This window comes from Vigna radiata, chromosome 5 (assembly GCF_000741045.1).
Source record: "Vigna radiata var. radiata cultivar VC1973A chromosome 5, Vradiata_ver6, whole genome shotgun sequence".
NCBI lineage: Eukaryota > Viridiplantae > Streptophyta > Magnoliopsida > Fabales > Fabaceae > Vigna > Vigna radiata.
In genome coordinates, this window is record NC_028355.1 from 17338997 (window position 1) to 17364014 (window position 25018).

Sequence of the window (25018 nt, forward strand, 5' to 3'; positions counted from 1 at the left end):
ATAAACAACGACGTATAAAAATAATACCAAATTTCTAAAATAAACACAATCAAATAACAAAAGCTAATATATTATTATAATTAGTAAAATTTAATTAAATACATGATAAATGATTATTCTAATAAATAAAATTTAATTAAATACATGATAAATGATTATTGTAATTAATAAAATTTAACTCTATACTTAAACATAAAAAAATTTAACTTATAATTAGAAGTTAATTTCTAAAATAAATACAATCAAATAACAAAAGCTAATCTATTGTTCTAATTAATAAAATTTAATTAAATACCTGATAAATGATTTTTCTAATTAATAAAATGTAACTGAACTTGACTAATATGATATATATTTAAACATAAAAAATTTAACTTATAATCGAAGTTAATCAAAATTAATTTCTAAATTAATTAAATCAACCTAAAAACTTATATAATTTAGTTTATAATGTAACATCCTAAAAATTTTGAAAATTTTAAACTCTTAGAGTATTACTTAGTGATAAACAAAATTCTTAAATTATTTATAACATGATTTAATAATAATTGCAATCCTTTCAAACAAAATAGATATATATTTCCCTTCTTTCTCATTTAAGGTTCCTCTTACTCTAGGTCTTCAATAACCTTTCTCTAACTCTTGTGCTACCATGACCATTTGCTCTTACCGTTGGTCACCTATTCATATACAATCATTGCATATATAAAGATAAAATCAAACACAGAGAAATAAAAAGAAGGATAAGTTAATGTATTTAAAATAAAGAGAAATATATATATATATATATATATATATATATATATATATATATATATAATATAGTAACATACATTGTTATTAAATTATAATTGAGAGAAAATAAGTTCTTAGATTAACTTGCATCATCTTCCATATTTTACTACTTAATTACTCACTCAGTGAATATTTTAGTTAAAGGTCAACATAAAAAGTCACCGTTTCTATTCATAAAACCAATTATCCAACACTAATTCACACACAATAATATACATGTCAGTGTTGTTTTAAGAAAATATATTGAATAAACTTGTGAGACTTTACACCTATTATATCGACTATCAATTTCCTTTTGTTAAACATTATCTCTCTTTCTCAAGTCGTGACAAAGTTGTTAACTTTACTAACTCCTTTGATATGATTATTTTTCATATCAAATTGTCTTCTTTGTAGACCTTCATTCAACTTTGATTAATTATCTTTATTTATACGAGTTAGATACTAATAGAGTTATGATAATCTTACATGATTAATCTTCCTTAATACACCTTAACTCACCTTACATTAACATTTTTTCTTAAAAATAACTAATTTAATTACTAATATCATACCATGTTTCACGTACATTCATAAATATTTAAGCATATTACAATCAAACCACCATTACAAAGAGTGAAAGGTTACACAAGAGTTATATAGCAAATTTAAAATCAAATCAATTAAGAAAAACTTTTCAAAAAACTACCACCCGACGAAATGCTTACACCATCCAACGCTACCAAGTCAGTGGCCAACTATAATCTTTACGCCCAACCGTACTTAATTACTACCCAACAGAAAAATCCTTAAAACTTATACCAACGTTTTTCATAGTAACCCCGACAATGCTTGTTTTGTGGTTAGCGGTAATTATAGCAAAAACTTAAAATAAACATTTTAAAATGTTTTTTCTCACTCATAATTTGATATATAAATTTTACCATAAATCTAACGTCAGTTTAATGAAAATCTTCGATCATTTTAAAAAATTTAAAAGTTAGATTGAACTAAATAAAAATTAAAAATTTATTTAGTTTTTTATATAATTTAGAGAAAAAAAAAAGATTTTAACCTGGCTATGTAATAACAAATGAACACACAGTTTTGCAATTAATAAATACTTAGAAGAGGGAAAAGTAAAACAGGGATGGAGTTTTCCTGTTTTTATTTTTATATTCTCTCTCTTTTACTTCTGTTATATTCATTTATTAATTTTAATTAATTAATTTTTTTTTAACACGTTACAACTAAAGTTAAAAGCGCAATTGAAGAAGGTGAACTTTAATAAAATTATATATAGTATATTAAAAATATTGTAGTAAATTGTTTATATTAAAAACTGTTACTAATTTTTTCATATATTTTACATTTAAATAAACTCATGCAACACACATTGCCATTACACCTATACTTAAATCAATGATTTAATTATAAATAACGTTGAAGTTTTAGGTAGTTAAGATTTATTGTTTAACCAAATTAATCTATAATTAAAACTATAAGTCCTTGTTTTGATAAAGTAATCTTTTGAACTGGATTACTCTTCATATTCCACCTAATAATTTTCATATAAATTATTTACAATGTGTCTTTATCTTTTAGTTTTTACAAAACAACTTTTTTTTAAGTTTTTGTCATGAACATGTTAATAACTTTACATTAAAAATCAAATTGTATTTTATTTTCAATAATGCGAACAAAATAATTTTTAAATTTTAGAAAAACTATATGAATTATTATAATAATACGATATTATTTTAAAATTTATCTACTTCAGAATTTTAATTATTTATATTATTACCCCAATTATATTATTAATTTTAAAATGAAAACGCTGTCGTTTAACTCTGTCACAACTCATATAAAAGACCCAAAAAAAAAAAAAAAAACTGAACCCTAAGCCTATTAGTTTTGCAATCTAGCTGAACGGGGATTTTCTCTGTGCAACTGCATTTTCTTCCCCTTTCCACAGCAGCGATTTTAGAGTTTAAATCATAGAGATTTAATCTTTTTTGTTCGCAGATATGTTCGATTATTAATTCGTTCCTTCGAAAATAATCACATGGAAAGGGAACGTACACGGAAACGCCCTCGTCTCGCATGGGACGTAGCCCCTCCCACAGTGCTCGAGGTAGGGTTCTTTCAATTTCCCAATTCGGGTTGGATTAGGGTTTCGTATTCAAGTGTATATGCTCAGCTCTTACGTTGTTCATTGTAGCCTCAACTGGCTCTGCCGGTACCTGGTGACGAAGGAATTGAAAGGAAGCACGCTTCACCTCCAAGAAGGGACGACGATCGCGAAGGACATTATGTCTTCAATCTTGGCGAAAATCTCACTCCTAGATGTAATTCTTTTAGTGCTAGGGATTTCTTGTAATTTAATTGTCCTATTTAGATGAATTTGAAAAATCAGATTAGTTCAGGTTAAAATTTTAATTTGATTTATCTCTAAGAAAAAACAAATATGAATCTGTTGGATTCTGTCATCACTAATGCAATACTGGTGTTTTTTTAGTGCTAATATTTTTATTTTTTATTTTTTTCATTTTTAAACAGATAAAATCCTCGGCAAGATGGGTGAAGGTTAGCGGTCAAGTGTCCTCTCAATACAAAAGATTTTAATTTTTTTGTCACTGTGCTTGTGTCATTCAGCATGTTGCTAGTGCTGTAGGCACATTTGGTCGGGTATTGGAATGTTGGGACCGCGTAACTAGAGAATATGTGGCTGTCAAGGTAGTTAGAAGCATACGGAAATATCGAGATGCAGCCATGCTCGAGGTTGATGTGCTTCAACATCTAGCAAAGAACGATAGAGGAAACTCACGGTATGAATATTATGGAGTAAAGTGGATAGTAGAATTTGTTTATTGCTCATTGCTTATCCTAACAGGGGATGATTAGTATTTATTTCATTCTGTATGCTATTTGCAGATGTGTGCAGATCCGAAATTGGTTTGATTACCGAAATCACATATGCATTGTAAGTATGCTTATTGTATTTCTTTTAAAAATTTCATTTCCTTGATTTACTATATTCAAAAAGTTTATTTTGAGAAAATTGACGGAGTAGGAGTTGCTTTATTACTTTTAAGAGGTGGGGATGAGGAGGGGTTAATTTTTTGTTATTTTTGAGATGGATGGAATGCTTGAAATTTTGAATCAATCTGGATTTAGTTTTTTTTTTTTTTTCCTCTAGTGCTATGTGCATGCCTCTTTGTTCTCTGGTCTTCTTCTTGTTCTTTGGGAAGGATAAGTGATTGATCCTCATTCATCTTGCAAATGAATGAATGTTAAGTTCTTCACCTATAGTGTTTTCATTTATGTCCGTGTGGGCTTTATTCATGGATTTGATAACTGAGCAGAAACATTCCTTTCAATGCATTTTAATGGTGTTATCAGGTCTTTGAGAAGCTTGGACCAAGCTTATTTGATTTTCTAAAGAGAAATAAATACTGCCCATTCCCTGTGGATCTTGTTCGGGAATTTGGACGACAGCTTTTGGAATCTGTAGCATGTCTGTGGATTATTCTTGGCCTTCAGTTTATTTCTCTTGTTTCATTCCTTAGTCTCTTGCTTACTGATCAAACCATGGCTTCCCTTGGACTGCTTTCTTTTTCCAGGGATACAGTGTATCTTAGTTGTGTCTGCTTACTTTAACTTTTTCTTATTCTTTATCATATTCAGATATGCATGAACTACGCCTAATCCACACTGATCTGAAGCCAGAAAATATTCTTCTGGTTTCTTCTGAGTATGTAAAGCTCCCTAGCTATAAGGTATTTAACATTTTTGGATGGAAACTTAATAATGTTTGTAGACTCAGTTATAATATATTTAAGAAAAATAATTGGATTGGTACAGAGAGTTTCCTCAGATGAAACGCAGTTCAGGTGCTTGCCCAAGTCTAGTGCTATTAAGCTGATTGATTTTGGTAGTACTGCATATGATAATCAGAATCATAGCTCCATTGTTTCTACAAGGCATTACAGAGCCCCTGAGATTATTCTAGGTAACTAAGTATGGTTTTGGCCGCTCAGAATGTTTACTTGTTTTTCTATTGCCCTGTCAAGGTGTGTAACATAGAAAATATCTGGTGTTTGAACGAAAATTATGGATGATGGCATAAGTGTTTTAACATGTTGAAATGTTGTCAATTTGTACAGCACTTCTGTTTTCAAACTTCCAGGGACAACATGCTTGTTTGTAACTTTATATTATCCTAAACTTTTTGTTGTTCACCGTATTGGCTGGCAAATCCACTGCACTGTAGTAAAAGAAATTTTTTTACAGTGTTTCTCATTATTTTGCAGTTTTATGATCTATTGTCTTGCACTACCTTTTTAGTGTCCCTTGTTTCACTCGTACATTTGATAATTTTCTACCTTGTCCATAAGTGGACTGCTTGTTTGGATCTTTTCTAAGGTAGATGTTGTGAGGTATGATAAAAAAATCTGGAGTGCCAAATCTAGTCATGATCTGATGTAAAGAGGTCATCAAAGACTGCTATATGGTTATTCACCTGATTGACTATTGTCTGACCAAATAAAATTAGACTACCGGAATCTGTAGCATATAATGTGTTCTTGTTAATGTATTCTCACTGGCATCTTTAATTATAATTGCAGGTCTAGGGTGGTCATATCCATGTGATCTGTGGAGTGTCGGATGTATTCTTATTGAACTATGCACGGTTTGTTTTCCATCTATCAACATATATTAGGTGTGACTTGAATCTGGAACAACTAGTCTCAGGGTCTAAATGTGTGGAACTTTTGTCAGGGTGAGGCGTTGTTTCAGACTCATGAAAACTTGGAGCACCTGGCAATGATGGAAAGAGTTTTGGGACCTATTCCAGAGCCCATGATTCGAAGGTCCAAGTAAGTGACGACGAATTTATAGATTCTTTTTTTCTTAAATTTCCCTTTCAATGAATGTCTGTGAAAACAAGAGGCGGAACAATTTACACAACGATTTCAATACGTAGTAAGGGCGCAGAAAAGTATTTCAAGCGTGGATCAAGACTAAGATGGCCTGAAGGAGCTATTTCTAGGGAGAGCATCAATGCAGTAAAGAAGCTTGGTCATCTGAAGGTTGGTTATGTTTTCTATTGCCTGGGTTGAATCTTCAATTAATTAGTTCCTTCATATGAAGGTTGTGATGACCATAATTATTCTTAATGTAGGATATTATATCTCGAAGTGTGGACTCTTCAAGGTCCTCTTTAACTGACTTGTTACATGGGTTATTGTCTTATGACCCAACCAAACGGTTAACCGCTCTTCAAGCGCTCGATCATCCCTTCTTTAGGAATCCAACCTAAGAAAAGCATATTAAGAATCCAACTTGAGAAGCATGTTTGGGGATGACTCCCATGGTAGAGATTGTCAGTTGCACAGGCTATATAACTTTGAATGTATCTATTTATTTATTTATTAGTTATAGCAATGGTTCAATCGTGGTTAAATTGTACTTTAATTTTATCCTTCTGTGTTTTCACCGTCATATTTTAAAATTAGATTAGATCCATTTTGTTTTTGTTTTTTTTTTTTAATTTTCAAAGTCAATTTATGTGCAGTATGAAAACTCTACTAGCATGACAGGCTTAAGTATAAACATAATCAGGTGGGTAACGCAAATTTGGTAAGCGTGCCAAAGCCTTCCGAAAGGGAAGGGAATGGATTTTTAGAATCGAAATAACGAATAGGGTTTATTTTGATTGGACGACAAATTTGTCACATCCAAAATTGGAATAATGATTTGGTTTTAAAGATTTTAAACTTGAATTTTGGTTTTTCTAAATGTAGATAATTTTTTATTCATTTTGTTTTAAAGTATTATTATTATTTTTTATTTAAATTTGCAATATGATTTCTATCCGTTTTCATCTTTTTATCCTATTCGCTAAAATTTATTAAAGCAAAAGTAAAATTATAGAGACGGAGGACCTGAATGTTTTCTTCATTCCCTTGGGGTGGCACCCTGCTAAGTCAAACAATTGTTTTGAAATTCAAAACTAGAATATAAACGAAAGTAATAAAGAAAATGAAATTGGATGGTAAAAGGCTAACCATACTTTCAGGAATCTAAATTACAAAAAAAAAAAAAATCTTATTGTAAAAGAACATAAAATAAGAGATGACTCACTTACAAAATTCCTTTATAATCTCCCCTTTTACAGATTTTATGTTATATGAATGAACCCTCCCTTCCCTCTACCTCGTTGTATCGTAAGTAACTCCCCATTTTTCTAATAGTAACTTTACTGTAACTAAATACGATGTAATTGGATATAACAGTGACCATTACACTATATAGATACCTCATCAGATATTTATTTTAAATAACTATAATCAAAATCAATATTTTTCAATGATGTAACAAATCCAAATTAGTTGACCATGTATATTATAGGACCATTTCAACTAAATTCTCAATATTGTAGGTTTAACCTGTTAAGTACTAATTTCAGCTCATTTTGTTGGAGAAAGTGAAACTAAACAAAATGGATTGTTAAAATAATCTTTGAAGATTAAGATAGAAAAATGATGCTTTATTAATTTTCAGAATAAATTCTCTTATCATTTTATTATTTTTGAGTGTTCAAGAGATCATCTTATTGTATTTTTATTCTGATTTATGTTTTCAATCATCTATAAAATTATATTTCTTTCTTGTCCATTTTAGAGAATAGAAGTACAAGAACTTTAGTTTTCTATAATACATGCCAATAGGGAGAGAGCCAGAAGTTGATTCAATTTGGTTATAATTCTTGTATCAATTCACCAGTAATCTCCACATGAACACAAGCCGTTCTCAAATCTGTGAAACCTATTTGCATCTCTCACCACAAAAACAATCTTCAAAACCTTTGACAAACCCTTGATGAATGCATGACAATCCCCACAAACCCTCAAATTCTTGAAAATCCTAATCACCTTTTCTACTTTCAGTCCCCGTCTAACCAAAACCAACCCAATAGCCAATTTCTCGCTATGAACCCTCAAACTTTCTACCTTTGACTCCTCCTCAACATCATGCAAGGAAAAATTTACACCATGAACATACCCCATTTCATCCTTCACCCTCTTCTCCACTTCTTTCAACACTTCATGAATTTCCCCTATGAGAGGATGCATGCCATCTCCATTATAAAAAATATGAATTTCCTTGTCTATCTCTACCCAACTGCGTCCTGCTTCTTTCTTCAATCCCTTTCTCTTCGCGGTTTCTCTTAGTTTCTCACTCTCTTTCCAATACCCTCCAGCAGCATACATGTTTGAAAAAATGACATAGTTGGCTGGATTATTACCATCCAATCTCATAAGTATTTCTCCCACTTCTTTCCCCATTTCCACATCTGCATGCATTCTACAAACACTGAGTAGTGTTTGCCATATGCCCACATTTGGCTGTAGGGGCATTTTCTCAATGAGATCCTTTGCATCCTTTAAGAGTCCACCTCGTCCAAGGAGATCAACCATGCAAGCATAATGCTCTACTTGAGGTTTGATTTGCTGATTGTTACATAAACTAGAGAAGTATTTTTTACCTTCTTTGATGAGTCCAGAATGGCTGCAAGCTGTGAGCACAGCTAAGTAAGTTACACTATCAGGTTCTATTCCGTTCATTTGCATTTGGTTAAACAGTTCAATTGCCTTGTTCCCAATACCGTGTTTCCCATAACCAGTGATCATAACGGTCCATGAAACCACATTTCTTGCTAGCATCTCTCTGAAAAGTGCATCTGCCTCATCTATTAGTCCGCATTTCATGTACATATCCAGCACTGAATTAGCCACAGACATTTCCAATAAACCATACGGCACTTTTATGGCATAAGCATGCATTTGCTTCCCTTGCTCTGCAAGAGCAAAATCAGCAAATACACCAATGAGACTCGAGAGTACAAACCCATCCATTCTATGTCTGCTCTCTCTCAACTCCCTAAACAAGTCCATTGCTTCTGCCAAATTATCTTCATGTGCATAACCAAGAATTAGTGTGCTCCAAGACATCACACTCTTCTCTTCAATTCGATGGAACACTCTCCTAGCTTCAGCCATGCGCCTGCATTTGACATACAGATCAACCAAAGCACCTGCAACAGCTGATTCAGCCAAGTAAGGAAATCCATGTCTGATTAACGCAGCATGGATTTGCATTCCTTCTCCCACTGCACCAGCACAATTACACGCCTTCAACGAGCTTGAATATGTATATCCATCTGGAACTTCCCCATTCACTTGCATTTCCCGAAATAGACTCAAAGCCTCTCCACCATTGCCATCGTTGCAGTACCCAGCAATCATTACATTCCAACTTATAACATTTCTCTCTGTCAAAGTGTTGAACACTTGCGCTGCCTCCCTAACCATCCCACACTTGGAATACATGTCCATCGTAGAATTGCCCACAACAGGTACCCAATCAAAATTAGATTTTGCACAAAAGCCATGTATCTGCATTCCATTCTGAGCGATTCCCAAAATCCCAGATGCTTTAAGACTCGTGGATAGTGTGAACTCATTTGGCCTAACATCTGAATGACCCATTTTAGAAAACAAAAGCAGAGAGGCTCTGGCATCACCATTTTGCAGATATCCACACATTAGAGCCGTCCAAGACACTACATTTCTCTGAGTCATTCGAACAAACACCGAACAAGCCAAATCCATGGTACCACATTTTGAGTACATATCTATAAGATCATTGTTCAAAACCAAATCACGCCTAAATCCTAGTTTCTCCACAACTCCATGTGCTTGCTTTCCCTGATCAAGCAAACGACGCTTCGAACACTTGTTCAGAATCTTACTCAATAGTCGGCCCTCGCTCATCGATGGGAGTAAGAGAATTAGAAAACCGTTTTGTGGCAACCCTGAGAACCTGCTCCAAAATCGCGGAACTGAAGAAGCTTCACGCTCACATCGTTAAGTTATCACTGTCACAGAGCAACTTTTTGGCCACCAAAATGTTGGATCTGTGCGACAACTTGGGTCACGTGGATTACGCGACCTTGATATTCCAAAATCTAGAGGACCCAAACGTGTTCTCTTACAACGCAATAATCAGAACCTGCACTCATAATCACAGATATTCTCTGGCAATTTATGTGTTCAAAGAAATGCTGAGACATGCAACGAAATCATCACTGCCAGACAAATTCACGATCCCTTTTGTGATAAAGTCGTGTGCAGGCATTCGGTGTCGCCGCCTCGGGCAGCAAGTTCACGCGCAAGTGTGCAAGTTTGGACCCAAGTCGCACGCAATAACAGATAACGCGCTGATTGATATGTACACGAAGTCTGGCGATTTGAAAGGTGCATACCAAGTGTTTGAGGAAATGACTGTCAGAGACGCAGTTTCGTGGAATAGTTTAATCTCGGGGCACGCGAGGCTGGGGCAGATGAAGAGTGCGCGGGAAGCGTTTAATGAAATGCCTTGTAGGACAATCGTGTCTTGGACGACTATGATTAATGGGTATACTAAAGCAGGGTGTTTTGTGGATGCGTTAGAGATTTTTCGCGGGATGCAAGAGGTGGGTATTGAGCCTGATGAGATAAGTGTTATATCTGTTCTGCCGGCGTGTGCACAGCTTGGGGCTCTTGAAGTTGGGAAGTGGATTCACAAATACTCGGAGAAAAGTGGGTTTTTGAAGAAGACTGCTGTGTGTAATGCACTTATTGAAATGTATGGTAAGTGTGGCTGCATTGATGAAGCTATGGGGTTGTTTTATCAGATGGTTGAGAAGGATGTGATTTGTTGGAGTACCATGATTGGGGGACTGGCGAATCATGGAAAAGGGTATGAGGCAATTCGAGTTTTTGAAGATATGCAGAATGCAGGAGTGGCTCCTAATGGGGTAACATTTGTTGGTGTTTTGTCAGCTTGTGTTCATGCAGGGTTGTGGAAGGAGGGGTTGAGATATTTTGATGTTATGAGGGTGGATAATCATTTAGAGCCAGAGATTGAGCACTATGGTTGTCTAGTTGATCTTCTAGGACGTTGGGGACGGCTTCATGAGGCTCTTGACACAATAATGAAGATGCCAATGCAACCAGACTCCAGGATATGGAACTCTTTGTTGAGCTCTTGCAGGATTCATCGCAATCTTGAGATTGCTGTTGTTGCCATGGAACAGCTTTTGGAGCTTGAGCCTGAAGAGTCTGGAAACTATGTGTTGCTTGCTAACATATATGCAGAACTTGGGAAGTGGGAAGGCGTTTCAAATGTTAGGAAACTCATCAGAAGCAAGAGGATAAAGAAAACACCGGGGAGTAGCTTGATTGAGGTTGATAATATGGTTCAGGAATTTGTATCAGGTGACGATACAAAGCCCTTTTCACAAGATGTTTTCACGATCCTAGAAGGGCTGACTTTACACCAAACTACATCCAGTGACTTCATGGAGTTTGTGGAAGAAGAAGCAGGCCAAGGCCAAGTTTACAGAAAATTACCACTTTTTAATCAATTTCTATAATAAATTATTTATTTAGTTCTCTTAAAATACTTGTCATTGATTTTCATTCCTCGAAAATATTACATTAGTGTTTCTAGTCCTAATATTTGTTTTATAATAATAGATTAGTTATATCTATTTTATAAAATTTTGAAACTTTTTTAGATTAAACATGTTTGTTTGTGTTAGATGTTTATCCAGATTGCAAAGAAAAATATTACATGAAATTTTAATAAAATTATTTTGTGTTTGACAAAGTAACCTTTTTAATAGTTTTTAACTTAAAAGATAGATATATTAGAGTTTTTAAAATAATATAGTTAAATAAAATTTATATTCTACCAAAGTAACAATAAAAAGCTTTTACAGATATATTTTTTGAAACTTTTTTGTTCAAAACATAATTAATTAATGTCATATAATACTACAGATATTCAATTTTGAAGAAACAAAAGCATAAATGCTTTACCCAAATTAAAATTTCCCAATTTTAGAAAAAACTAAACATATTAATCTTAAAATTATTTAATTTGATATTTGTATTTTTGTTCCAATTTAGTAAGTTAACACACCTAAAACGAACAAGAACCAAAACTGTCACTAATGACAAATTCAAATGGTTCAGTCACGAACTACAACACTCCTGTTTTAATATCGCATAAGTTCAGTTAAATAAAAATGAAAATACACACACACATTCGTATAAAAGATGGTAAAGGCCATGTGATCCGATCCTTGTGAAGCCAACTTTATACCAGTAACGCAGCAATTTCAATCATGTTGCAAGCTTTTTTTTCACTTCCAATAGCAGCACACTAAGTTAGACAGCAGAAGTTTAGGATGTTTGATCGGATGGCACAATACGTCTGAATACAGCCTGGAAAGTTTGTCCCCCATTTCTAGCAACCTTTTGGCCTTCTTCAGTTGCAGAGCTCAAGAGCTTAACAACTGGATCTGCCTCAAGTTCTTTCTTAGTCAGGGCTTCGAACATAGGATGATTCTCCAGACAAGACTTCATCCAGTCTCCGAGCTCTTCTACATCCGTTATTGTATATATAATTCCACCAACCTCAAGAACATAAGCATACTCATCTAGCAAGAACGGACTTATAACTCTGCGGCGATGATTCTTCTCTTTAAAATGAGGATCAGGAAACAAGAAAAACATCTTTGAGAGCTGTCCTTTCCCAAAGTAATTGGGAATGTACTTCATGGAGTTAGTTCGCACTACAGAAACGTTTTGGTATTGACCTGGATTTGCTACCCTTAAAGATGAAATTCGTTCCTTGACATACTCAGTAACTTTATCCCTAAGTTCCATTCCAATCATCAATGTTTCTGGGAACAGAGTCGAAAGGCTTATGAGCAGCCCTCCAAAACCACAACCAACATCAGCAAATTGAATCCTTTTGGAACTATCAGCTTGACCAGCCGAGGGAAAGAGCTGAGGGTAATGGAGGGAATAATCAACATGGCTGGGTGATATTGACACAGGGAAGTGAGAGTCACTCAGTGGATTGCTGTGTGCTCGTGCACGATAGAAGCGCTTTCGAGGCAATCCAGTTGACTTGCTGATAGTTGGATTTACTTCATTCTTAGACATGTCTATTTATTCAAACTGCAGTATGGTAAAAGTCAGAACCTTCGGAATAAAGAAGATATGCTGATGATTGGTAATCCACTTTTGAAGCTCTTAACATCAAGATTGAAGAGTAAAATCAAGAAACTAATTTCGCCAAACCTACTAAACTGAGAAACCTGTAAACCTTGAAGTGTGCCACAAGTTTCATTATCTTCATTTATAATTTGTCCTTTTAAATATTATCAGATTCACAGCAAGCTCTGTTGGATAATTTCAATGGCAAGAACGAAACTTGGTAAAACGTTGCCAACTAAACTTATTATCTCATTAACAATCAAGAAGGCAACAACAGAAAAAAAAAAAAAAAAGAAAGAAAGACGGATCCCCTCTCGGTGCAATTTCTGAATATCATAAGTTGAAATTATATTGGCCACGGAAGGATTATCCCCATTATTACAAGTTGAATGGACATATATACATATTTAAAATGGTACGTCCTTCACAAATTTGTTAATTTCCAATTGAAGTGTGGAATGAATAACAATTGATAAGAGATACGTCAGAATTCCGACTAGAACATGAACACAACATTGTTTTCCAGAAAGAATGCAGTAACATGTAAACTTGCTTTGAGGAGGCTTGAACAGTCATAATTAAGACAACAAATTTACCACGAATAGATAGATGTAGATGGTCAACATTCCTTAACACCCCAACTTACCAAGAAACCATGGGTTGGCTCAAATGATATTCCCAAATCCCATGTTATTATTATTTGATTATCAGTAAAAAAAAAGAATTTGGATAACTGCACCAACAAACTTCGAATAATCGAAATGTATTTTGATATTTCCCACCCACAGGGTAACAAATAATTCAAACAACATGACTACAATGTAGTTTATTTTTAAATAATTAAAAACTAAATGACATTGTTTGGGGAAACCACGGAAGTTTGTTGTTTAGGAATTATGGTGAACACCTAGCGTGCAAACCAATTTGAATGACATTCCAGAGAAAAAACAATGCATACGAGATTCGCAAAATCAAACACTAACTCCAACCTATGTTGAACATGAAAGACGAAGAAGAAAAAAACGTAACTGACTGGCTACAGAGAACAATTCACAATCTCATAAACATAAAAATCATAAAAAGAAACAAAAAAAAAAAAAAAACAAGTTAGGGATTAATAAGATTACCTAATAGATAGATTTCAGGAGAAAACTTTCAAATTCTTCGAAACTGAATCTGAACGAAGTGATTTTGCTGAGCCTCTGCAAGTAGCGGTTTTAGCAGAAACGAAACGAAAAACAAAACGAAATAGGCTTTGAATTAAAACACACGTGACGTGATGGAGGGAACTATGTGTAGGCTCGTTACAGTATGGACCATTCTCATTGGGCCCAAGCCTGCTAAAAACAAGCCCAAAAGAGAATAAAAAAATTAACCAAAAATATGAAACGTATTTTTATTCTAACTTAAAGTTTTTCCAACCGATTATAAAGACAGCGCATGCATCCGATTTACTTCTCTTATAATAAATAATATTGGTTGCATGCATAAAAATAAAATATTGGAAAACTCGTAAATTGTAATATTTGTTTTTCTTTTGAATAATTCATTTATTTATATTAAAAAAATTAAAATGAATGGATTGGTTGAGTCATTTTAACCAATAAATGGCTGATCATTTTGAACTTTATAAAATACATTAATTTATATAAAAGGTGTGTGTGGAGTTTCTAAATTAATTTGCTTAATGAAGCAAGTACCTTGAGCTTTTACATTATTTATTATATGCCCCTTATTAATTACTTCTTTATTTACATTCATACTTTCTCCATTAAAACATATAAAAACATAGTTGAAGTATGCAAGAGTCGTGCATCTTAAACATGCGTGTTATAAGCGAAAAATAAACAAGTGGTTTAGATACATCTGTCACTGTACTGCTTTATTTATGTTCTAGAGCCTCTTAATTTGACCTCTTTCGTCAACGGTAGCTCACTTATGATGTAAACTCAGAAAACTTATGAGGTTAGCATTGAATTATTTTGCATATACTAACATTTTGTTATCTGCCAAACGTATTATATATAAGTTTTTCATCTGCTGGAGTATTTGAAAGTTGGAAATTCAAGAAAAAACAATTTCTTGTAAAGTGAAAGTGTTTATTGCCATGAATGTCCTGCTTCAAATTATTATGTGTTGCTGATTTCTTCAACATTAATTGATTTAATGAAAAAGGTTGATTAGTCATAGTTATGTCACTCATTCAAGATTCTAGAATGGAGATAGACAAGAACCAGATAACGGATAGAAAAGGTAGCCTACTTGTGCTTCACTTAAGCTAACATATAGATACATCACTGTTTTGAAAAAAATACAGAATATGGATATTGCATGTGCTTCACCTAAATAACAGACAACCATGTCTTTAAGCTTCAAAAATACTCAACTCTGATGAAAAGCAGGTTATATTATTTCATCCATTATTGCATCATTAATTAATGTCTAGTCCTACGTCAAATATATAAGAGGAGGTAAAAAGTCTATTAATATTTAATTTTACATTAACTAATGATTAAACCATTATATATATATATATATATATTATATATATATATATAGAATGATATAAATTTCATCTTACAAGATCTCACTTAGATTTAAATTTCCTTCTTTAATTGACAATATTTTTCATCGTAAATCTCAGTTCTTTGTTGTTTGTATGATTAGTTATGCTGTGATTTTAGCAGCAACCAATATCCATGGCTGAACAACTTGAAACAATGCAAGAGAGGCTCTAAACCATCATACACATGATATTAATGGCATTTGTGGGAATAGATAACTTGCAACTCAATCATGGTGAATGTTCATCTCCAATCCCCTTATCAACACCTTTTAAGAGTCACCTTGAAGAAGTTTTCTCCCATCAAAATCCAAGCTTCAACCATATTTTGCTATAGACTTCCACAACAACCACGTTAACTTCTAAAGGGACAATGAACAACATAACATTATTGAGCAAAACCATGCACTATGTCAAAGTAATGAAGAACCAGAAAACTAGCATAGAATCAAAACAAAGGTGAAAACTAATTTTTATAGGACTGCTTCATTTTATTTTTAAGGAGTCAAACTCATAATATTGTATAAGAACTTTAGAGAATTGTGGTGGTTGACTACCACAGTGATAAGTCTCACTGTCAAGGATTAATGTATCTAGTGAATTGTCTAAAAAAAATTGTATGGTATTTTGAGAAATATTTATGATATATTATTTTTATTTTGAAAAAAATATATATCTTCAAAGATAAGAATATACTAAATTTGATCTCCGAATACATGGCCACGTGCAAACAATATTTTAATTAACAATCTGACTTTCTTGAAGAGAGACAGAATAAAACTAATTAACAATGTCATGAGTTTGTATATTCACATATTTATTTACTTTGGGTGTTATTATTGATAATTATTTTTGAGAATTTTTATATAAAAAATGAAATTGAATTTTGAACCAAATTTTATTATTGAAAAATACTGAAAACTCGTTTTCATGTAAAGTCTTAAAATTAATAAAATGTATAAGTTTTTTTATCAGCAAAACTATTGATTAATATTATTTGTTAATTAATAGAAACTCAGAATAAAAAAAATTATCTGCAAAAATAAAAAATTCAAATAAAAAATAAAAAAGACTATTTGTTTATTATATAGAAACTTAGAATAAAAAAAATTATCTGCAAAACCATTTGATTAATAGAAACTCAGAATAAAATATATATTCCTAACTTACTAGTTAACTTGACATTTTAATATGATGTAAATTGTATATTTTCTAACAGAAGAAAAACCTTCATCTGTTTTGATTATTTTTCAAGTATTGGAATATTGCAGAACATTGACATGTGAAGAAAAAATCTGATATATGTATCTTATTACTTCTGTAATCTAGGACCCTTTGCAAGTGGAAGTGACAATTAATATATGACTCACGTAAACTGATACATACTGCACTTAATTATGGGAGTAAAAGTCCAAATATAACCATTGAGAAGTTGTGGACAGCCAACTTGGCTCTGTCATGAATTAGATTACCAGAATCACATTGCTGTCTAAGATTAATTAGCAACCTTTTTATTCATTTTTTCTGTAAGGTAATAAGATCTTTCACATATCTTACTTTAATGAGCTTATGCATCTTGCAAGGACTTTGTCAATGTTAATGGTTAAGTGTGGTTGACGTGCATCTGTCACGAAAGAGGAAGAAGTAAAGAAGAACCCTAACTCTAAATGTGTGACAGGCCTGTTACTTGTCAATCACTTCAAAATAAAAATTAATCAACAAATGTAAAAACCACGACCAATAAGTCATTTCATACTTAAAATAATACTAATGAAGCTGTCTTATCAGTTTAATACATCAATCAGATACATAATTGATGTGGTAGAAATAGTTATAGGATATGCAGGAAAACTAAAATAAGGACGATGACTTCCTTTGTCATTTTTGTTTCCAAAGAGGATACAATATAAATATACATATTCAAAAGGTAGTTGTTTAATGTTTATGAATAAAACAAAGTAATCAATAAACAAAGGGTAGTTGTTTGGACAGAAAAGTTTACATAATTTAACCTAGAGGAATATAATGCATAAAAGAAACTGTAAAACTGCTAGAAACTGCGTTACCAAGTTTTTTCCTCTCCACGTTTCCTTTCTTGTAGATGATAATAATAACACTTTTCATTCGTAGAATCCAATACCTTTAGAATTTTAGCTTAGATGCTGCAAATCATTCTCAGACATAAGATAATCCTTACAGTGTATGTTCATACTTACAGTGTGGGAAAATCCTTATCCTTTTGTCAATTCCATGGAAAAGTTTGAGTACATAAGATAAATATACGTGGCGTTATGAATTTCAGTATAACTCATTAGTTAAATCCCACATCACTCTTCGCACACACTGTCACCCACGAATTCCTATCATTTTCTGAATTTGAAGCTTCGATGAAAAGATTAGTGTTGATCATTTCAGAACAGGTAAACAAGATGGAGACAGTAAAACTAAATTATTTGAAGTGAATGATAAGTAATCAACTGGATATATTGGAACATTGTATGAACTCTGAAACACAGTTTTTGATTCATAATTCAATGCTAAAACCGTGAATCTTTCCAATATCATAACTACCTACCTTTGAAAAAACATCTACAATTATAAGACGACAAATAATTCACAGCCCTTCCGACAAGTGATACTACGTATGAAACAAGCAAGGCAACTTTCTCATTTGAAGACAAGATTAGTTATAATTACCTTACTGTAAGTGAAATCTCTCTTTATGTATCAGACTTATAATAATAAAGTACAAATTGAACCCTAAACAGGGTGTCTGTTTCACATTCTTTATAGTTTTAGGGTTTATCCTTTCATCCATTTACGTACATATTCCGTATCTGCAACATATGTATATTTGTGCCACGCAATGGCAGAAGTAGTTTCCCCCAACCAATACGAAATTAACTTGACAATAGGCTTTCCTTGTTTATAAGAATTATCATGAGTGCAATTCAACTTCTGTATGTAAAACATTATTAATTAGGGTTTTGCTGTTGCCTCTTTATGGAATCTTAATTTAATTTTTATATTTAATTTAATCTTTATATAGAATTAAATTAAGAATATAAATAAGATGAAAATGTATAAGGTGAAATTAAAAAGATGAAGAATTTTACTTGAATCTTCCCTCAGTATTTTCCACTGTAAATAACCTACCAAGACCCAGGTGGTCATTGACTCATCGTGTAACATGTATTTACGTACAAGTCTGTCCCAGATATACACTTCCATTTCCAATTGGTTGTAACTTCCTCAAATTTTTCAAACTAATTAATTAAATCTACCACAAGGACAGAAACTGGGAAAATAAAAATCATAATCATTAAGAAACGGTCAAGCCACGGATCTTTATACCATCTACCACTTCCCTTCACAATAATTAATCTTCTGATCATTTAATAATTCTTCTTTGTTCAATCAAGAAAAGCTCCCTTAGGAGCTATATAGATTATAATTTGCTTTAAAAAAAATGAAAAATCGCCCTTTTGTTTCGGAATTATGCAGAAGGGGAAGACCTCAGTCAACTGCTACATATGCAGCAGAACATGACATGATATACGAGAAAGATCATCTTGCTTTATGTTGTAGCCTTGTGTTTGCCAATTAATAATAAATATCTAAAAGATAAAAATAAATTGATATTATTATATAATATAGCAGGAGTGTTTTACAATTTGAGGAGAGTCAGGGAACGTCAATATATAAGGGTTTCGTTTCCCAGGATCCTAGCGATATGCTTTTAGCACAAGCAAAACTAACACAAATTGATTAATTGAAATTTGATTAATAATTATAGTAATAATACCAAATGTTTATGAGAAACACAATTTCTTCATGAGCTGGGTGATGATCACCTTAACTAACATTTATATTATTAGGATCATTAAGTGAGTTTGTGTTTCCGTCAAATGCATGTAAGTGTAGTTAATGAAAATGAAAAGGGCATGTGGAAAATGAAGGGATAAATGGAAGGAGAAAGGACAGGGATTTCTGGAAAATGGTGTTCCATGAAATACGTAATACGTAATTAATTTATATATAATATGCAGAGGTTGGTTCATGTTGTCTTTGTCTTTGGTATTCCTCGTGCATCTTGACTTTTTCATTGTTCTCATTTGTATACAACCTGCGATCTTCTAGAACGTGGCTCGACCCTGTTGGTTGCTGCAAATCATTCTCAGAATGTAGGGGCCACCACGTCACGTGTGCATGATTAATCACTTCAAAATTCCTTTTCTATTATAAGTATTATTTTTAAAAATTTTAATTTATGATAAGTATGTCGAGCAAATAATTAGATAATTGAAAATATGCTAATCAACAATCAGCACTGCTACTATTTTAAATTTAGAATTAAATACAAGTATCTTTGCTCAAAATATATGCATTGATGTTTTTATCTTTTTTCCTTCTAAAACCATTCAATTCTTACAAATTTTAAGTCTTCCCAATTATTATCTTCTCTTATTTTTCAATTGCCAATATCATAAAGAAACTACTCTTTTAATTATGATATCAAAAACTAATATATAACAATTCATAGATAATATGAATTACTTCTTAATTTGTATGCTCGATTTAAAGTATGATTATATATAAACTTTCATTAGTATTTATTTATTTTTTCACATTTACAGTGTAAATCATCACCACTTTCACTCATTTATTATCTTTATTTATCTCCGTTAGGTATTGCTCCTTATAAAATTATCTTTGTAAAAGCAGTCAGCAAAGAAAAGTATTAATGGTGAGGTAAAGATTGTGATTATTCTAATTCAAGTCATAATAGTATTTACAGCTACTGTACTATCTGCAACTTGAAGGTGAAGACCAAAATTTGGTGAAAGCTTCAAAAACACACTCTCCACCTTTTTCTTCCTTACCTTTTCTACTTAAATTCCCTACTCTTCATGCATGGTGATTACTACTAATTAGAAACCTCTCTCTCCTTATTCATCTCTTTTATCCTATTTTTTTGCAGTATCCCTCAAGTTATTGTTTCGTTTCCAACTGAACCACACAACTTGTATAAAGCATCAAAACCTGATTCAAGGGGTTTCTCTCCATGCAAGTAAGTAACTGCTTAACTTGTTCATCTAACACTTCCTAATTTTCAAACTCTTTGTGATTTATTCTTATCCAAAGGGTATGCTAACTCTTCTTGGGTAGTGGAATCATATAACACACAGCTTTTCAGTAACTTTCTTCAAGTTTCTGCAAAGCTTTTCCCTGTCATGTGCATCATGTCACTCTTTGTGTGGTACAGAAGGAAAAGGAAGCCATTATCAAGGAGGGAACGGATATAGAAATGGAAGGAACTCATGCAAAAGAGGAAACCCTACCACCAGGATTTCGATTTCATCCTACCGATGAAGAACTTGTCACTTGCTATCTCCTAAATAAGATCTCGGATTCTAATTTCACAGGCAGAGCAATAACTGATGTGGATCTCAACAAAAGTGAGCCATGGGAGCTTCCAGGTACATATGTATTTGTTGTCTGACTAATTATCTTCTGTTTATTTCAGATTACTTTCTATGCATGCCTGCTTTATAGTTACAGAAATTAATTTTTGTTATTTGATTTTGGGTTTTTTCTTTCTTCATTCGAGCTTGCTCATGCACCAAGATATAGATGAATGTTAATTTCGTATCTTTTTTTCTTGCTTTGGATTTATCTTTTCAAAATAGTCAGCAGAACATTAAATCTAAGTATTCCATACACGCATCCGATTGATGCATCCATTATTAATCTAAGTATTCCATATATTAAGGTAGACGTTTGTGTTTCTTGTGATATGGATAAGATTTATGTGCTATATATATTATAATGTCTTCATTTTCTAAGAAAAGCAATTGTTCTGTGGTGCAATATGTTATATGTGGTTATTGAAGTTATCTTTTGATGAAATAGGGAAAGCTAAGATGGGTGAAAAAGAATGGTACTTCTTCAGTCTGAGAGACCGTAAATACCCGACTGGTGTGAGAACCAATCGAGCAACAAACACAGGGTATTGGAAGACAACAGGGAAAGACAAGGAGATCCTCAACAGTGGGACATCAGAATTGATTGGCATGAAGAAGACTTTAGTTTTCTACAAAGGAAGAGCTCCAAGAGGAGAGAAAAGCAACTGGGTCATGCATGAATACCGCATTCACTCAAAGTCCAGTTTCAGAACAACTAGGGTACATACATATAATTATATTGATATACTCTATTTTAAGATAGTAATTAATAACTTGTGACAAGAGAAAAAGAAGATGAACTAATATAACATCTATTTCCATGCATGCAGCAAGATGAGTGGGTGGTTTGCAGGGTATTCAAGAAGAGTGGTGGTGCAAAAAAGTTCCCTTCTTCCAACCATGCAAGAGCAGTGAATCCTTACAGCTTAGAAATAGGGCCAAATATTATGCAGCCACCAGTGATGCAATTGGGAGATCCTGCTGCTCATTTCCTTTATGGAAGGAACTACATGAACAGTGTTGAGTTAGGTGAACTTGCTAGGGTTTTAAGAGGGGGTGGATCAACAAGTAGTGTCAATCAACCAATGCAATCCCAATTGGGGTACCCAACATCAGCAGGATTCACCATTTCAGGACTGAATTTGAATCTGGGAGGAGGAGGAGGAGGAGCAACAACCACAACACAACCCATTTTTCGACCAATGCAAGCTTCTTCTGCTCCTGTTCATACAATGGCTCAAGTTCTTGATGTAAATTCCAGCATGATGACAACCGGTTCTCTTGTTGCAGATGTAGGTTATGGATCAGAAATGAGTAATAACATGAATTCTCAAGGGAATAGATTCATGGGTATGGACCATTGCATGGATCTAGACACCTACTGGCCTTCCTACTAAATTCTGATGAAGAGACTTTCTTTTAGTCTATTAGGCACATTCTCATACTATGTTATGACTTTAGTTGCATCAGCTTCCATAAAATCCAAGTTCTGCTTTTTCTCGTCTTTCCAAGTTTCCTGCGGTTAAATCACAACCGCTGTCATAGTGATCGTGTATCATTTCAATCAAGTAACTTTTTGAATGTTTGTCTATCGATTACTCTTATTTTCTCTAATATCAGAAACACTGTATGTGTTGTTTCATTACTGCATAACTTGTCCCTGATTATTTGCTTAACTTCTTCATTTCATTGAATTTAACAATAATATACGATCCAAAATTAAATTATTTTATTAACAATATAGTTTGTCAGCAAATCTGTTCTAAACTGCTATTGCTGTGGTGTCCATTTTTTTTTCAAATATAATTTGCATCAATGCAAATGAATTTGTATAAAGTTTGGAACATCTCACACGATAATACAGAATTCGCTGTATTGTTATTGCTGAAGAAAATGTTGATCAGTTTGATATGAAATTCAAGACTCGATATTTTTAATTAGAGAAGTTTTATACTTCAAAAATTTGTATATTAACATATGAACATCGATAATGATCACCAGGCTTCTATTTGTTCAAAATTAATATACTTTCATTTTAAAAAATTTATAGATTTGATTAATTTTTTCTCCTCATGGTACGTAACATAATTCAGATTTAGGTAAATAATTTTTAGAGCGAATAACTCTTTGCCTTTTACTAGGACTAAAAAATGTTAAAGCAGATTAGAAGTTTTAATTCTTAAACGTTAGAAGAAATAAAATAATATTAAAATTATTTTAGTAAATTTTAGAAGTCTCGTATATTAAAGTTTGTTATAGGCTTACATAAACGTTGGTCGGCTGGCATGATAATGTTATGTTTAATTGTACTTTTTAAGTCACATACTTTAGTCTATATCATGTTAATGACCTTTTTTCAATTTCTCACATGTAGTTCTCGCAATTATTGAATTGTTTGAATATCTTTCACACAAGAAATGAAAGCATGATATCCAATGGACTCACAAGAAAAAACTACTTTCCATCAATCAAAGTATGTCTTTGTGAGTCGTTTTTTTTTATTCTTTTAAGTTTGCAAATCAAGACTAATATTGTAGTATGACGGTTGTAGATAAACTATATATATATATGGGTGAAAAAAAAATACAAAATTATTAGATACCTTTTAATCATCCAAATTTATGTCATTTTAAATTCATTTAAATAGATTTATCTCAAATCCAAATTTACATTTTTTATCTTAAAACTAATCAATTTAATTAGATTTAGATTTAATATGGATGGAATATTTTTAAATTTTGAGAAACCAAAATTTAAGATGTGTTTACATCATTTTAAGTTTCGTAATACTAGATGGGTTAAATTCAAGTTAAGCATATTGGGTTCATGCAAGATTAGACTAAGTCTATATGAGTAAAAACGAACTCAATTCAATTTAAGTCTAATCAAATCAAGTTGGTCTGACTCAAGTTAAACCTAATCAAATCAAGCTTAGGTAAAGTTAAGCTAACCCGAGTCTAGGTTGAGTTGAGTCGACCCTGATCCAAGTTGAGTCGAGTTGATCCTTATTCAGGTCAATCCAAATTGACATGGATCCAACTCGAGTCAACTTAGGGTGAGTCCACATTTAGTTAAGCTAGGGTAGGTCCAAGTTCATTTGATTTGAGGTCTACCCATGTTTAATCGAGTTTAGCTAGAGTCAACTTGGGCCTCACCCATTAGGACTAGGTTGGGTCTTGCATCATTAAGACCAAGCCTGAACCCACACAAAGACAAGGTCAAGCCTAGCCTGATCAACACCAAATTGAATTGGGCTTAAGTTAAACTGAGTAAGCCTAGGCTTAAGTCGAGTTGAGTTGTCCCAAACCCAAGTTCAGTAGAGTCTCTCAAAGTTCAAGTTAAGCCAAATCAATCCATGACTAGATCGACCCTAGCCCATGTTGAAATGAATTGGACTGGGCTCAAGTCAAGATGAACCCATCTAGGCTTAGATCAAGGTGAGTGGCTATCATTAGTTACGTTGGGATGGGTCTATGTTCATTCTAGTTAGGATGGGTGTTTCATCCTACACCTCCAAGCCTTCATCCTACACCTCCAAGCCTTCATCCTGCACCTCAAAAAATTCCACTTTTGACCTTCTGACAACTGATCCTACACCTCTAACTTTTTCAAAAAGTTTCATTTTTAACTCTAATAAATATCTTTTCATATTTTTTCTCTTTCTTATTAAAAATCTGCATCACCTTAATAATAATTTAATTTAATTTAAAATTCAAATATTATTTAATGTAATTTTATATTTTAACAATTATTAAAGTATGATTTATATTATAATAATAATTATATTAAATAATTAAAATAAAAATAATAATAGTAAAAATAAAAAATAAAATAATAATAATAATCAATTTGATTTACTATATTAAAATATACTAAATTATATTAAAATATTAAATTAAATTAAATAAAAAACAAAATTTTAAAAACAACTACATCGCATATCTATATCCGAAGTATAGGGTATCAGATTTCTATATCCGATTAACAAATTTTCTTAAATTTTGTTTTTTTTTTAATTACAATAATTATTTAATTTAATATTTTAATATAATTTAATATATTCAAATACATGTAATTTTAAATACTATTTTTATTTT

General features: G+C 32.4%; 5 protein-coding genes across 6 annotated transcripts; 3 read left to right on the top strand and 2 right to left on the bottom strand.

The window, feature by feature from the left end:
• The first annotated feature begins 2657 nt into the window (after nucleotides 1–2657).
• On the top strand, nucleotides 2658–6303 carry LOC106762290 (serine/threonine-protein kinase AFC3). Of its 2 annotated transcripts, XM_014646115.2 has the most exons (12): nucleotides 2658–2908; nucleotides 2996–3122; nucleotides 3334–3360; nucleotides 3449–3602; nucleotides 3709–3757; nucleotides 4177–4291; nucleotides 4462–4553; nucleotides 4639–4786; nucleotides 5403–5467; nucleotides 5557–5654; nucleotides 5762–5867; nucleotides 5960–6303. In XM_014646115.2, the coding sequence occupies exons 1-12, from the start codon at nucleotides 2840–2842 to the stop codon at nucleotides 6095–6097; spliced, it is 1188 nt and encodes a 395-aa protein (XP_014501601.1). In that variant the 5' UTR covers nucleotides 2658–2839; the 3' UTR covers nucleotides 6098–6303. The 2 variants fall into 2 exon arrangements, with proteins under 2 accessions (XP_014501601.1, XP_022636521.1); XM_022780800.1 differs by lacking the exons at nucleotides 2658–2908; nucleotides 4177–4291 and having other exon boundaries at nucleotides 3000–3122; nucleotides 3334–3602.
• A 1092-nt stretch (nucleotides 6304–7395) lies between these two features.
• Nucleotides 7396–9640, bottom strand: LOC106762289 (putative pentatricopeptide repeat-containing protein At3g15130). The gene has a single exon (XM_014646114.2). It carries the CDS (start codon nucleotides 9612–9614, stop codon nucleotides 7557–7559), a length of 2058 nt encoding a protein of 685 aa, XP_014501600.1. The 5' UTR covers nucleotides 9615–9640; the 3' UTR covers nucleotides 7396–7556.
• On the top strand, nucleotides 9585–11330 carry LOC106760389 (pentatricopeptide repeat-containing protein At2g20540). Its single transcript, XM_014643824.2, has one exon. The coding sequence runs from the start codon at nucleotides 9617–9619 to the stop codon at nucleotides 11255–11257; it is 1641 nt and encodes a 546-aa protein (XP_014499310.1). The 5' UTR covers nucleotides 9585–9616; the 3' UTR covers nucleotides 11258–11330.
• Nucleotides 11331–11820: 490 nt separating this feature from the next.
• Nucleotides 11821–14164, bottom strand: LOC106761208 (tRNA (guanine-N(7)-)-methyltransferase). The gene is made up of 2 exons (XM_014644735.2): nucleotides 14021–14164; nucleotides 11821–12854 (listed from the first exon to the last, which is right to left on the bottom strand). Exon 2 carries the CDS (start codon nucleotides 12837–12839, stop codon nucleotides 12072–12074), a length of 768 nt encoding a protein of 255 aa, XP_014500221.1. The 5' UTR covers nucleotides 12840–12854; nucleotides 14021–14164; the 3' UTR covers nucleotides 11821–12071.
• A 6096-nt stretch (nucleotides 14165–20260) lies between these two features.
• On the top strand, nucleotides 20261–22501 carry LOC106761664 (NAC domain-containing protein 59). Its single transcript, XM_014645233.2, has 4 exons — nucleotides 20261–20527; nucleotides 20723–20936; nucleotides 21370–21641; nucleotides 21752–22501. The coding sequence occupies exons 1-4, from the start codon at nucleotides 20522–20524 to the stop codon at nucleotides 22316–22318; spliced, it is 1059 nt and encodes a 352-aa protein (XP_014500719.1). The 5' UTR covers nucleotides 20261–20521; the 3' UTR covers nucleotides 22319–22501.
• The last annotated feature ends 2517 nt before the right edge of the window (nucleotides 22502–25018 follow it).